Here is a 13617-nt window from a genome sequence, read left to right on the forward strand (position 1 = left end):
GCAAGGAATAACACGTAATTAATGCTTATTAAGACATTTACCAAATCCTCAAGATTTTATATGAACTCAGAAAATGAGACAAAAGAAAAATAAGGTAATCCACCTCATCTTGGAAAAGATGTGTTAGCTTTAACTCAGAAATGACATGAGAACATTGTATCTTTTAAGGACTTTATATAGAATGTAAATGGCTAAATTCAGCACACAGTTCAACTATAATGATAAAAAAAGAATATAATTAGAGCTTTCATAATATTAAGGGTGTACTTCATGCCTGTACAAACTCAGGGTATCCACTTTGACATTCACTGTAAGGGTGGTGTGCCGCTGTAATAGCAGATTCAAGGTAGAGGGTAAGACAGGAGCCTGTCTTCAGCCTGGAATGACTGAGAATAAGAAAAGGATCAAATAATCTAAAACCATCGGTTCCCACCTGGTGGTAGAGACTGCTTTTAACGCTTACTCTTACTAAAAAGAATGGAAAGCATATCAGAATGTTATCAGCTTAAATGTTTTATCTATTTAACTAAAATATCCATCATCCTAAAGGTTATTATCTAGGACTGTACCTGACCAACAGCATCCTCTTCCTAACTCTGAGATGGACTGTGCATAAGTCATCACAAAAATACAAAATAATTGCCCTGGTAATTAATAAAAAACGTTTAAATGGTACTAGATCATTATTAATTATTTCAATTATTTTGCAGAGATTTCCCTTCCTATAAAAGAAGAACCTTCTCCTATTTCCAAAATGAGACCAGTGACAGCCAGCATCACCACAATGCCAGTCAGCACAGTGGTGTCCCGGCCACCACCCCAAGTCCAGATGGCACCGCCCATATCCTTAGAACCTATGAGCAGTTTATCTGCCAGCTTAGAGAACCAACTAGAAGCTTTCTTGGATGGCACTTTGCCTTCAGCCAGTGAAATTGCTCCACTGCAAAGCAGCAGCGAGGACAGGGAACCCTTCTCCCTGATAGAGGATCTCCAGAACGACCTGCTGAGTCACTCAGGCGTGCTGGACCACTCACACTCACCCATGGAAACTTCCGAGGCCCAGTTTGCTGCGAGTACTCCCTGCCTGTCCCTTGACCTTTCTGACTCGAACCTGGACAACATGGAGTGGTTAGACATTACCATGCCCGGCACGTCATCGGGACTCACTCCTCTCAGCGCCACTGCTCCGAGCATGTTCTCTGCCGACTTCCTAGACCCACAGGACCTACCACTGCCATGGGACTAACAGCACAGATTTCTCATCCCAGATTCCATGAGAGTCAAGAAGATGAAGATGATTGGAGAAGGTCAGTTTTTAGAGACAGATCCATAGTTGCATCATTGCAATTATAATATGTTGTCACAGAAAGAACGGAGGGATGGTCAGAGGCTGGAAACCAAGTTTTAAAACATTTCATTGCATCCAGCAGTGAATGTCTACGATTTAATATAGCACAGAGCCTTCTGAAAAAACACTACTCCAAGAAGACTTATCTGTTTCTCCAGACTTCAGTAAAGAATAAAAGGTACCTTTAGATAAAAACATGAAGCAGAGTAATGTGTGCAGGGCGGTGACACCAGGGCCTCTGGTCATCAGCTACATTTAAACCTCTGTGGTCACTTTGAGACCCTAAATAAAAGGCAAACGGCTCCACTCAAAAAAGAAGGGAGGTGAGAGACCACTGCACAGGGTATTTCCTAGAAATGGCCTGAGCCCAGCCCCAGATGCAGCAGGGGTCAAGGGCAGTGGTCAGCACCAGCCAGTTCAGTGACAGCTTCCCACTGAAGACTTTTTGGTTCCATTCAGAAACCAATGTAATTTTTGTGTGTGTTATAGTTTATTTTGTGATTTTTGGGAATCTTACTTTAGATCTCCAAATTTAAATTGAAATGGAAGATCTTCCACCATAACCAGACAGTGTCTACAAAAGACTGTCATAAACAAGCCACTGTAAGAAGTCAGGTGTACTGATAACACTGAAAATTCTATTTGCAGCCCTCTGGGTTGATTAGGTTGATTTTAATGTGTATCTTAGACATCTGTACGTGTGCTCTGACATTGTGATGTGTACAGCCTACACTGGAGTAAGGCATTAGGTACCCAGTGGTCCTACTTCTTGTAATAACTCAAATATTTCTGGAGTACTTGAGCCACATGTATTTCCGTATTTAAAGAATTGCTGACTAACTTTCAGGTAACCAGACCCATCTCAAAGAACCAAGAAAAGGCTTTAGCATAAAATATATTTCTGAGCTGGTGAGTTGCAAAGAAGGCAAGGGAGAAGTCTGTCATCAACCTAGGACATTCCTACAACGGTTACAGGTGAGACAGTGTCGCCAGGTTGGCCAGTGGACCCAGCCCTGGCCGTCCTCTTCTCTGTCGCTTATCCCTGGTTACTGTTTTACAGGCTTGTAACTGGATGTCATACCTGAGCTCTCACTATATCATCAAGCTGAAGATTGAAAAACTGGAGGTTTTATTAGTTTTTTATATAGAAAAAAGATTTGTTGAGTAGTTTCATAATTTTCTAAAATGCCAACTATCACAGGATTTCCAAGATTATTTCAATCAAGCTAGTCATTTAAGTAAGTATATGATAAAATATAAATAACTGAAAAAAAACCCACCTAATCTACCCCAAAGTGTGGAGGTTTTTATTACATAACATCATTGTGCTCTCCACCTCACCTTGTATAAACCCTACGTATGGTCAGGTTTTTTCTCTGGGTTGTTAAATGGTGAAAGTTGCCTCTTGCAAGTCACTGTGGGAACCTGACCCACTACTTGGAAACAGTCTGTGAATCATTTCTGGGTTTGTGTTTTGCCTAAGAACTGATCTTACTGTATATTTTTATTTCAGTTTGTAAATTTTACTACATGTAAGAAAAGCCCATTTTCCCAGTATTCAGTTGCCCACAGCCCTCGAGCCCTCAGTTGAAAGCCCTCCCAACTGGAAAGTGCTTCTGGATGATTCAAGCAGAGGCAGTCATGCACAGTGTGGTCTGCAGTAGGTACTTTGAGTGTTTAGCAATTGGTAATCCAACATGTGGGAGCCAGTAACCGTTAACCACAGCGCCGCCATCTGACCAAGCCCAATGGGACAGTTAACGTCCTGGGCATGACGTGCATCTCGAGTCAGTTCCTTTCGGAGGCCCTGTGGCCAGGGGCAGGGCTACTGACCCGGAAAGGTACTTTTCTTAGGGGAAGTCTGGGCCCTGGGTTTTTGTCTGGGGCTTATGTGGTCCACACTTAGACTCTAAGCATCATCTTCATTCAGATTTAAATGGCTTATTAAATTAGCACCAAATATCAGTGAGTCAGCAGGAGGCAACTGAACAGCTAGTGGTGCTGGCTCTTGTTGAGTAACTTTCTGTTTCCATCATCCCGAGTTGTGTACATAGATTGTTCTCTAGCCCTCAGCTCCCCTTATTGCTTTTTTAAAATAGATTTGAAACATGCCACAGGAAGGTTGCTCTCCAAAAATACACACTGCATTACAAAGAATGCCATCTCATGAGCCTGGTCTCTTGACTACAACTTGCTGAAGTGCCCACTTCACATGTGTGTTCAGACCTTCACGTACCAGCATTTCCTTTAAAGGCAGGCAAGGGACCTCTAGTACTGACTCTACCGGCCACCTACTCGCGGCATTCCACCCGGCCCTCCGTCCTGGCTTGAGCAGCCAGCTGGGCCTCTGTGACACCAGTGCTGCTCACCAGGGTCTCAGCTAATGTTCCAGGTTAGAGCAAGGACACAGACCGTGCGCAGCGTGTGACGTGACCAAAGGTGACATTCTGTGATCACAGCCCCTCTGCCCTAACTCAGTGAACGTGACGGTAAGCGCAATGGGAAAGGCGTGTGTTTACCAAAGAGGACGGTCTTGGGTTTGAGGTGAGCTTCACAGCCCTTTAAACAGAGGGCAGAAGCGCTGGTTGGATTTTCAGGTGTTCATGTGTGTGGTTTAGAAGCGGTGCTGCCGTGTACCATTCTGCAGAATAGCATACTGCCGAGCAGAAAACCAACTCCTAGAAACACGGTCTCCTATCCAGTCTTATTTCCTAAATATTCCTGAAACACAGTAGTATCAAGCTTACCCTGCTAGTGTATATAGGTATCAGGCCTTGTCATTAAGGACGCGAGGAATAGAAAGTTACACCGAAGCTTCAGGCATATGTGGTCATCTTGTACGTTTCAGCAAAGCATGTACTAGGAAAGCTCTTAGGACAGTGTGAGTGGTTCACGTTCTCGTGTTTTTCCTGCAATGTGCAACCTGCTGTGTAGTATCTGCCACATGTCTGTACATAGATGCAGTCTGAATTCACGGAACTTCTTGCTCAGATGCTACTTGGTTGTTTTATATGAGTATCTTTATGGCACAAACAGAGAGCTTACTCAAAATTTCCTTTTTACAAACTGCACGGTTGTGTGAGCCACGGAAGTGCCGTTTCAGAATCGTGGCAAAGGCGGTGTGGTGTCGCCCCCCAAGCTGCCACCTGTAGAGGGCACCGCCACAAGCTGTGCAGCCGGCGGACCCCGAGTGATGATGGATCAGGAGTGTTACCCATTTTGTCACCAAAGCTGACTCAGGCTTCCTCTACCCCAGATCAACCCCAGATCATTCCAGGCCACACAGCTTTCTCCAGAGCCCTTTCGCAGTTCCCAAGCTGAAACCAGCCACAACAGTGCCGGGACCGTCCCTTTACTGTCCACAAACAGCCTTTGGCCGGGTTTGCGCCACACCCTCGTGCTGTTTCTGGGGCCCATCTGGTGGCTCCTGCCATGAGCCAGGTGGAGGGTGGCAGCCAGGGGCTGTTTCAAGAACTTCCAAGAGACTAGCTGTCAGTGTCCACCAGCAGAGCCACCTGGGGCTCCACAGCAGGTTCGCAGATAGCCCTCTGCGTGTCGCCATCCGTCACCACCACATCAGTCCCAACCACTGGCACCAGAGCAGGACACCAGGCAAAGTGTCCCCTGCCTGGAGGCCACAAAATTAGCCCACTCTCTCAAAGAACACTAACTGGAAGGTCAGGGTTATCAAAGGAACACAGCTCACAAGTGCAGAAGTGTGTATCTGGAGAGCATCCTAACTGCATTTCAGCGCATCTTTTAAGTGGTTTCAGTCAAAACTGGAAAATAACAATTAATATGTAGTCATTCTTCTTCCTGGTTCAAACCTTTGATAACTTGCTCATTCAGCCATGTTTCTGAGCTACGGTTTTACTTGTGAAGTGACTGCATGGCAATAAGCAGGTCTATGTTTGTCCCCATTCACCCTTTCTTGCAGTATTTGAGGAAATGCATCATTGCAAAGGGTTTCTGCCTGAAATCTCTGATTTGAGGCCTGTAATTCAAAAAGCTGCACATGTTTACAAAAGAGCTCTTCCCCTCCATGCAAACACGTTGCTCTGTGAATCATTGGAAAATGTCACGATTCTGTGACAAGAGGATGGCAATCTCGGATCTGCAAGGTGCTGTCTGGAATCAAATAAAACATGTCATTGGCGATCTCAACATAGCTGTCGTGTTCAACAGAGCTTTGTGCCAACTACTAAGACAAAGCTTTAACCAAGTTCATAGAATCACCGAGACTCATAACGATTACCTCTCCACATTATGCTGTAAGGAAACTTGCTGATTTAGGAGGAGGAGGAAGCATTTAGGAAAGGGTTTAGTTGCTACCAAAAGCACTTAACCTCGAATAACTAATAGTAATGCAAACTCGCTTCAATGGAACCAAAGGCATTGCCAAGTATTTGCCAAAAGGAGGCACTTTTTATTTAAAATTTGAGACTAATGAGATCTCAAAAATCAGTCCCAAAAAGGTATTATCCATTTAAGGTTATAATTTTCACAAAGATGTAGATATTTCTCTATTGTTTTCATGTAAAATAGTATAGATTTGTTTTGTTGGGTTAAGAATAATACGTATTTAGCAGTAATACAGAGTTTTTTCCTTTCTACCTACAAATTAGTTTTCTTCTCTTGCTTGCAATAGAAATACGATGTGATAGGTGTTTCTCTTCTTATTTTCATTGTCACATTATGTCTTAGCATCTCACTCTATGAAAAAAAGGAGAAAGATACCAATCTGCAGAGCCCTGCTTATCAAAGCACTAGTTTAATAAAAAACTATGGCAATCGGGGGTCCATTCATCTATTGCCTTTATGTTGTTTTTTTAAAAGAAAAACCATGATGCCTTTGTATTTGCTGTTTGCACCCCTGAAATCAATTCCATGTCATGTTTGAATGCCATACATTTTGCACATGTACTGTACATAGGTAATGCATACGGTATTTTTATATGTGTGCACATTTATCATCAGATCTTTTGTACATAGTGGCCGTATTGTAGCTGATCGGGAAATGTTTGATATCTCAGCAATTTTGCATTTTTGTGTCTCAAATAAAAACATTTTGATGTACTATGATTCTTACTACGCAGAGGAAAGACCACATGCTATGGGTCAGGAGAGCTGAGGGGGGCAGGTGGGGAAGAGACACTGCCTTCAGAGCAAGCCTTACAGCAGTCAGTCACCAGACACAACAGGCGGGCGTGCTGAGGCAGGTTTTGTGAATCACACATCCAGGGCACACATCCCCTCCCCCAGGTCCAGGATCGTGGGATACAAAATAGAAACAGGTACCTAGCTGAACTTGACCATGACAAGATTTGACACCAAAACCGTGTGCATTCTCCCACAATCATAAGGAAACCCCCAATGAGAGACGTGGCGAAGGCTGTGGACCCCGGGAGTCGGTGTGTACACACGTGCCTGGGGAAAACTGGCTCTCGCTTTGACAGTAATAAATGAGCCACCAACAAGATTCCCAAAAGACCCGGGTAATCCTTCAGTGCAGCCACATTTCAGAAGCAGCTATTTATATCAGGTGCTTTTATAGACCTAAAGAAATGGTCTTTAGAATTCAGTTTATTTTAGTAAGATGGCATTTGATTTTCAACCCAGAAGCCCATGGTTAAAATAGAGTTTTGATGACGTAAAACAGTAATGGGTAAACCTGACTAACAGCCCAAACTTTCATATCAATATCTGACTATGAAAGTGGTGTCATATCACCCTCAGAGAGGGAGAAAAGAAAGATCACTGGTTGCCTAAATACAACAAAATGTTCATTATCCGCTACCTTTAGGGACCAAGGGAGCAGCCTCAACAGACCAGTAAGTAGATGATGCTTCCAACGGACTAAGACATTTGTAACATCACATGTTACCAGCCAAGATCCTCCCCTCGGGGAGAGAAAATCATGTCCGAGGGAACAAAGACAGTGCCCCAGGCAGTCCCAGGAATGAGCAAGGGACAGAGCTGGGAGCTTTAGGGAAGGTGCTGGAAGAGATGTGTTAGGACGTGTAAAGGACATTCCAAACAGAGAAAAACCACTTGGGTGAGGTCAGAGTAAAGAAGGAGATTTTGGCTGAGGCCCTGCTCTGTGCCAGGCCGAGGGCTAGATGCCGGAGTTGGGCTGAAGGACAGAATCTGGCCAAGAAGTGCTGGGAAACAGTCTGGAAGGGTCGACAGCAGAGCATTTAAGAATCCCAGACCTCAAGGGGCTTAAGACTCTTCTGGAGATAGTTCTGTTTTCTTTGGGTAATACAGGCCTTCGAAAGCCTTTTAGATAGTGGACACAGTCATCATTTAGCGCCTTTGTAATCCTCTGCAGCACACTTGCTCTAGAGTCAACAGGACTACAAAAGCACTTGTAAACACAGACACACCCACACACTTCGTGATGGCTGGAAATGAATGACACCTAGGAAAGACCCGCTTCAGGACAGATGTAAACCACATGTCACCAACAATTTTATGTGCCGCATAGTCCTCTGGAAGATTTCCCAAGTCACCTCACGACCATTCCTTTGCCCCTCCTTCCACAAATAGCTTAGCTTCCCTTTCTGATGGATATTAACTTTCAGAAAGAAACCCCATTTGGACATCCTGGCTATCTCTTCTGCTAATTTTTGTGACAAGTTATTAAAACTAAACCCACAATGTATACTGAGACAAAAAACGAGGCCACTAATCAACTGACTGCCCCTGGTGGATATGACCGTGTGACAGATCATTCCAGGAGGAAGCTGCTGACATGGCCCTATGGGCGGTAACCACAGTGCGTACTCACCCTTCTCCCCACGTCCCTGGTACATAGCGCCAAGGCACAGGAATTCAAGTGGAGACAGGTTAATAGAAACAGCAGCAAATGCAGTAGATGCTGCTAAATGCCAGGCCCTGCGCCAAACACTTTATGTATAAAACCCTCGTTTAATAAGTCTACGAGCAAGGAACTCTTCCTATCCCCATTTAATAGATGTGGCAACTAAGGACAGAGAAGGAAAATGTCTTGCCCGAAATTACAAAGAAAGCAGTGTGGATTTGAGACCAAGCTTCTGACATCCCAGAGCCCAGATCATTTCTGTAGACTCGGTACATTCACTCCAACGTCTTTGTTCAGATACATGACAAAACCAATTGATTATAGCAGACTTAGTTCCTGTCAATCATGAGGTTCACCCCAACTGGGCATCTCTCAAGTCTCCTCAATCTCACACATTTTACAAAGTAGCTACTCAGATGGATGGTTAACAGCATCCAACCAGAACCTGGGTTACAAGACTGGGGCATCTTAAGTGAAGCCCACAGGTGGGGCCACACACAGTGACTCACAAAACTGCCTCCTTGGGCTGGGTACCTGGAGCCACTTGAGCACACCCCAAAACCCAGCATTCATGGAGCAATTTTACAATATCTAGTAAAGTTGAAGATACAAACTCTGCAACTCAACGTTTTTGATACTCATCCTTGAGAAACACATGCCCACAGGCAATCACGTGCAAGAATTAACACGAAAGCATAGTTTACAAAGCAAACACTGAAAACGACCTGTATGCCTTTCATTTTGCGAACATTTAAACATAGCAATTTACACAAATGAACTAAATCTAATGTGCCAATGTAACTCAATCTCAAAATAAAATGCTGAGGGAAAGAAAAGTGCAGAATGAAGCCTACATAATTCAAGTAACATTTTAAATCAACAATGCTGTTCACGTTTTTATATAAAATATAAAAATATGGGTGGTAAGGACTCGTGTCAATATCAAGATTCAAGATACTTGTGGAAATAAAAGGAATTAGATTGCAGGAATTAAAGTAGGCTTCAATTAATATTGAATGTTTTATTTATTTTTTCTATTTATTTCTTTAGTAATTCTATAGCCATCTAGCAAAATATTAACACTTGTTTACTGGCAGTTGATTTCTTTATTCTCCCTATTCTTGCGGTAGGCGGGCCTCTCACTGTTGTGGCCTCTCCCGTTGCGGAGCACAGGCTCCGGACGCGCAGGCTCAGCGGCCATGGCGCACGAGCCCAGCCGCTCTGCGGCATGTGGGATCTTCCCAGACCGCGGCACGAACCCGTGTCCCCTGCATCAGCAGGCGGACTCTCAACCAGTGTGCCACCAGTGAAGCCCTCTCCCTATTCTTTTCTGTGAGTTGGAAATAGTTCCTATTTTAAAAAAAAATAATAAATAAAGGACTTCCTTGGCAGTCCAGTGGTTAAGACTCTGCACTTCCACTCTAGGGGGTGCAGGTTCAAACCCTGGTCAGGGAACAAGGATCCTGCATGCCATATGGCGCGGCCAAAAAAAAAAAAACCTTAAAAAGAATTACACAGGTATACATTGAACAACTGCATGCCAACAAATTAGTTAACTTAGATAAAATACACAAATTCCTACACAGACACAAACTACCAAAAATTAACTCAAGAAGAAAGAAAAGCTGAAAGCTTTTCCTTTAAGATGAGGAACAAAACAAGGATGCCCACTCTTACCACTTATTCAACATAGCACTGGAAGTCCTAGCCAGAGAAATTAGGCAAGAAAAAGAAATAAAAGTCATCTAGGGGCTTCCCTGGTGGCGCAGTGGTTGAGAGTCCACCTGCCGGTGCAGGGGACACAGGTTCGTGCCCCTGTCCGGGAGGATCCCACGTGCCACGGAGTGGCTGGGCCCATGAGCCATGGCCACTGAGCCTGCGCATCCCGAGCCCATGCTCTGCAACGGGAGAGGCCACAACAGTGAGAGGCCTGCATACTGCGCAAAAAAAAAAAGTCATCTAAATTGGAAAGGAAGAAGTACAACTGTCACTATTTGCAGATGACATGTCATTATAGAGAATACCCTAAAGAGTCCACCAAAAAGTGTTAGAACTAATAAATTCAGTAAAGTTGCAGGATATAAAATTAATATACAAAAATATGTTGCATTTCTCTACACCAATAATGAACTATGAGAAAGAAAATTAAGAAAATAATCCTTTTTAGAATTTCATGAAAAAGAATAAAATAATGGGTTGGCCAAAAAGTTCGTTCTGTAAGGTGTTATGGAAAAACCCGAACGAACTTTTTGGCCAGCCTAATACTTCAGAATAAATTTAATAAATTTAACTAAGCCCATGCGCCACAACTACTGAGCCTGCGTGCTGCAACTACTGAAGCCCGTGTGCCTAAAGCCCATGCTCCGCAACAAGAGAAGCCACCACAATGAGAAGCCCGCACACAGCAACAAAAGTAGCCCCCGCTCGCCACAACTAGAGAAAGCCCATGAGCAGCAACAGACCCAACGCAGCCAAAAATAAATAAAATTTTAAAAATAAACAAATTTAACCAAGGAGGTGAGAGACCTGTATACTGAAAACTATAAGACACTGATGAAAGAAACTGAAGACACAAATAAATGGAAAGATATTCCATGCTCATGGACTTGAAGAATTAATATTGTTAAGATGTCCATACTACCCAAAGCAATCTACAGGTACAATTCCGATCAAAATTCCAATGGCATTTTTCATGGAAATAGGACAAACAATCCTCAAATTTGTATGGAACCACAAAAGATCTCCAAATAGCCAAAGCAGTTTTGAGAGAGAACAACAAATCTGGAAGCACATCACATTTCCTGTTTTCAAACTATACTCCAAAGCTATAGTAATCCAAACAGTATGGTATTGGCATAGAAACAGATAAATAAGGGAGTTTCTGGTGGCCTAGTGGTTAGAATTATGGGCTTTCACTGCCACAGCCATGGTTCAATCCCTGGTCAGGGAACTGAGATCCCACAAGCTGTGCAACATAGCCAAACAACAACAACAACAACAAAACACAGACACAGATCAATGGAACAGAATAGAAAGCCCAGAAATAAACCCACACATATATGGTCAACTAATCTATGACAAAAGAGCCAAGAATATACAGTGGGGGGAAAGACAGTGTCTTCAATAAATGTTACTGGAAAAACTCAATATCCACATGCACAAGAATGAAATTGGACCCTCACCTCATCTGGCACCACACACAAAATTAACTCAAAATGGATTAAAGCCTTAAATGTAAGTCCTGAAACCATAAAACTCCAAGAAGAAAACAGAGGAAAAGCTCCTTGACATGGGCCTTGGCAATGACTTTTTAGATATACCAAAAGCACAGGAAACAAAAGCAAAAATAAACAAGTGGAACTCCATCAAACTAAAAACCTTCTGCACAGCAAACAATCAAAAAAATGAAAAGGCAACCTACAGAATAGAAAATATTTACAAACCATGTATCTGATAAGGAGAAAAGGGAACCACTGTGTACTGTTGGTGGAAATGTAAATTAGTACAGCCTTTATGGAAAATAGTATGGAGGTTCCTCAAAAAATTAAAAATAGGACTACCATATGGTCTGGCCAGCCCACTTCTGGGTATATAGCCAGAGGAAATGAAATCAGTATCTCCAAGAGATATCTTCACTTCCATGTTCATTGCAGCATTATTTGCAATAGCCAAGATACAGAAACAACCTAAGTGTCCATCAACAGATGAATGGATAAAGAAAATGTGATACACACACATGCAAGAATATTATTCACTCTTATAAAAGAAGGAAATCCTGCCATCTGTGACAACATGGATAAAACCCAAGAGCATTTTACTAAGTGAAATAAGTCAAACAGAAAAAGACATACACTGTACATGATCTCACTTATATGTGGACTCTAAAAAGGCCAAACTCGCAGAAACAGAGTAGAGTGGTGACTATCAGGGGCAGGGGAAGGAATGGCGCCCTATTGGTCAAAGGGAACAAACTTCCACTTATAACATGAATAACCTCCGGGGACCTAACATACAGTATGGTGAAAACAGCTAACAATACTGTACTGTATTGTACTGAAATTTGCTAAGAGAGTAGATCTTAAGTATTTTCATCACACACCAAAAAAAAAATTGGTAACTATGTGGGTAATAGATGTGATAATTAGCTTGTCTATGGTTATCCTTTCACAGTGTGTAGGTATATCAAAATATACCTTACATATATACAGTTGATTATACCTCAATAAAACTGGGGGGGGGAATGAAAAAGTGCTGAATGAAGAAAACTGTCAACAAAAAATTCTATATACAACAAAGTGTCCTTCAAAAGTGAGGAAGAAATTAATACATTCCCAGATAAAAGCTAAAGGAGTTATCACCACTAGACCTGCCCTGCAAGAAATGGTAAAGGGACTCCTTCAAGTTGAAATGAAAGAATGCTAGACAGTAACTCAAAGTCCTATGAAAAATAAGGTTCTCTGGTAAAGATAAATATATGGACAAGTAAAAACCTCTATTATTGTCACTTTGGATCTTAACTCCACTTTTTATTCTTTCATAGGATTTAAAAGAGAAAAGCATAAAAATAATCCTAAATCTACAAAGGATCATTACATAACATGTAATGATGTAATTTGTGACATCAATAACAAAGGTGGGTGTAGAGGAGCTGTAAAGAAGTAGAATTTTTGTATGTGAGCAAAGTTAAATGGTTATCAGTTTAAATAGATTGTTATAAGTTTAGGATGTTAAATGTAACCACTACAAACAAAATACATGGAGAATATACACAAAAGAAAATGAGAAGGGAGGAGATAGGTTCAAGATGGAGGAATAGAGGGACGTGCTCTCACTCCCTCTTGCGAGATCACCAGAATCACAACTAACTGCTGAACAATCATCGACAGGAAGACACTGGAACTCACCAAAAAAGATACCCCACATCCAAAGACAAAGGAGAAGCCACAATGAGATGGTAGGAGGGACGCAATCACAATAAAATCAAATCCCATAACTGCTGGGTGGGCGACTCACAAACTGGAGAACACTTATACCTCGGAAGTCCACCCACTGGAGTGAAGGTTCTGAGCCCCATGTCAGGCTTCCCAACCTGGGGGTCCGGCAACAGAAGGAGGAACTCCTAGACAATCAGACTTTGAATACTAGCGGGATTTGACTACAGGACTTCGACAGGACTGGGGAAAACAGAGACTCCACTCTTGGAGGGCACACACAAAGTAGTGTGCGCATTGGGACCCAGGGGAAGGAGCAGTGACCCCACAGGAGACTGAATCAGACCTACCTGCTAGTGTTGGAGGGTCTCCTGCAGAGGCGGGGGGTGGCTGTGTCTCCCTGTGAGGACAAGGACACTGGCAGCAGAAGTTCTGGGAAGTACTCCTTGGCATCAGCCCTCCCAGAGTCCGCCATTAGCCCCACCAAAGAGCCCGGGTAGGCTCCAGTGTTGGGT

At 42.9% G+C, this 13617-nt stretch overlaps 1 protein-coding gene and 1 long non-coding RNA gene across 14 annotated transcripts in view; one reads left to right on the forward strand and one right to left on the reverse strand.

The window, feature by feature from the left end:
• MRTFB (myocardin related transcription factor B) overlaps positions 1-6430 on the forward strand; it is a 201881-nt gene extending 195451 nt beyond the window's left edge. For all 13 annotated transcript variants that reach the window (XM_079944209.1, XM_079944216.1, XM_079944215.1 and 10 more), the window contains one exon: positions 711-6430. In XM_079944209.1, the coding sequence (XP_079800335.1) occupies positions 711-1246 (536 nt within the window). In that variant the 3' untranslated portion in view covers positions 1247-6430. The remainder of the gene's footprint in view (positions 1-710) is intronic.
• The window catches only part of LOC307197817, a 40979-nt gene that overhangs the window by 2590 nt on the left and 24772 nt on the right, over positions 1-13617 (reverse strand). The window lies entirely within an intron of this gene.

This window comes from Stenella coeruleoalba (assembly GCF_951394435.1).
Source record: "Stenella coeruleoalba genome assembly, chromosome: 15".
Lineage (NCBI taxonomy): Eukaryota > Metazoa > Chordata > Mammalia > Artiodactyla > Delphinidae > Stenella > Stenella coeruleoalba.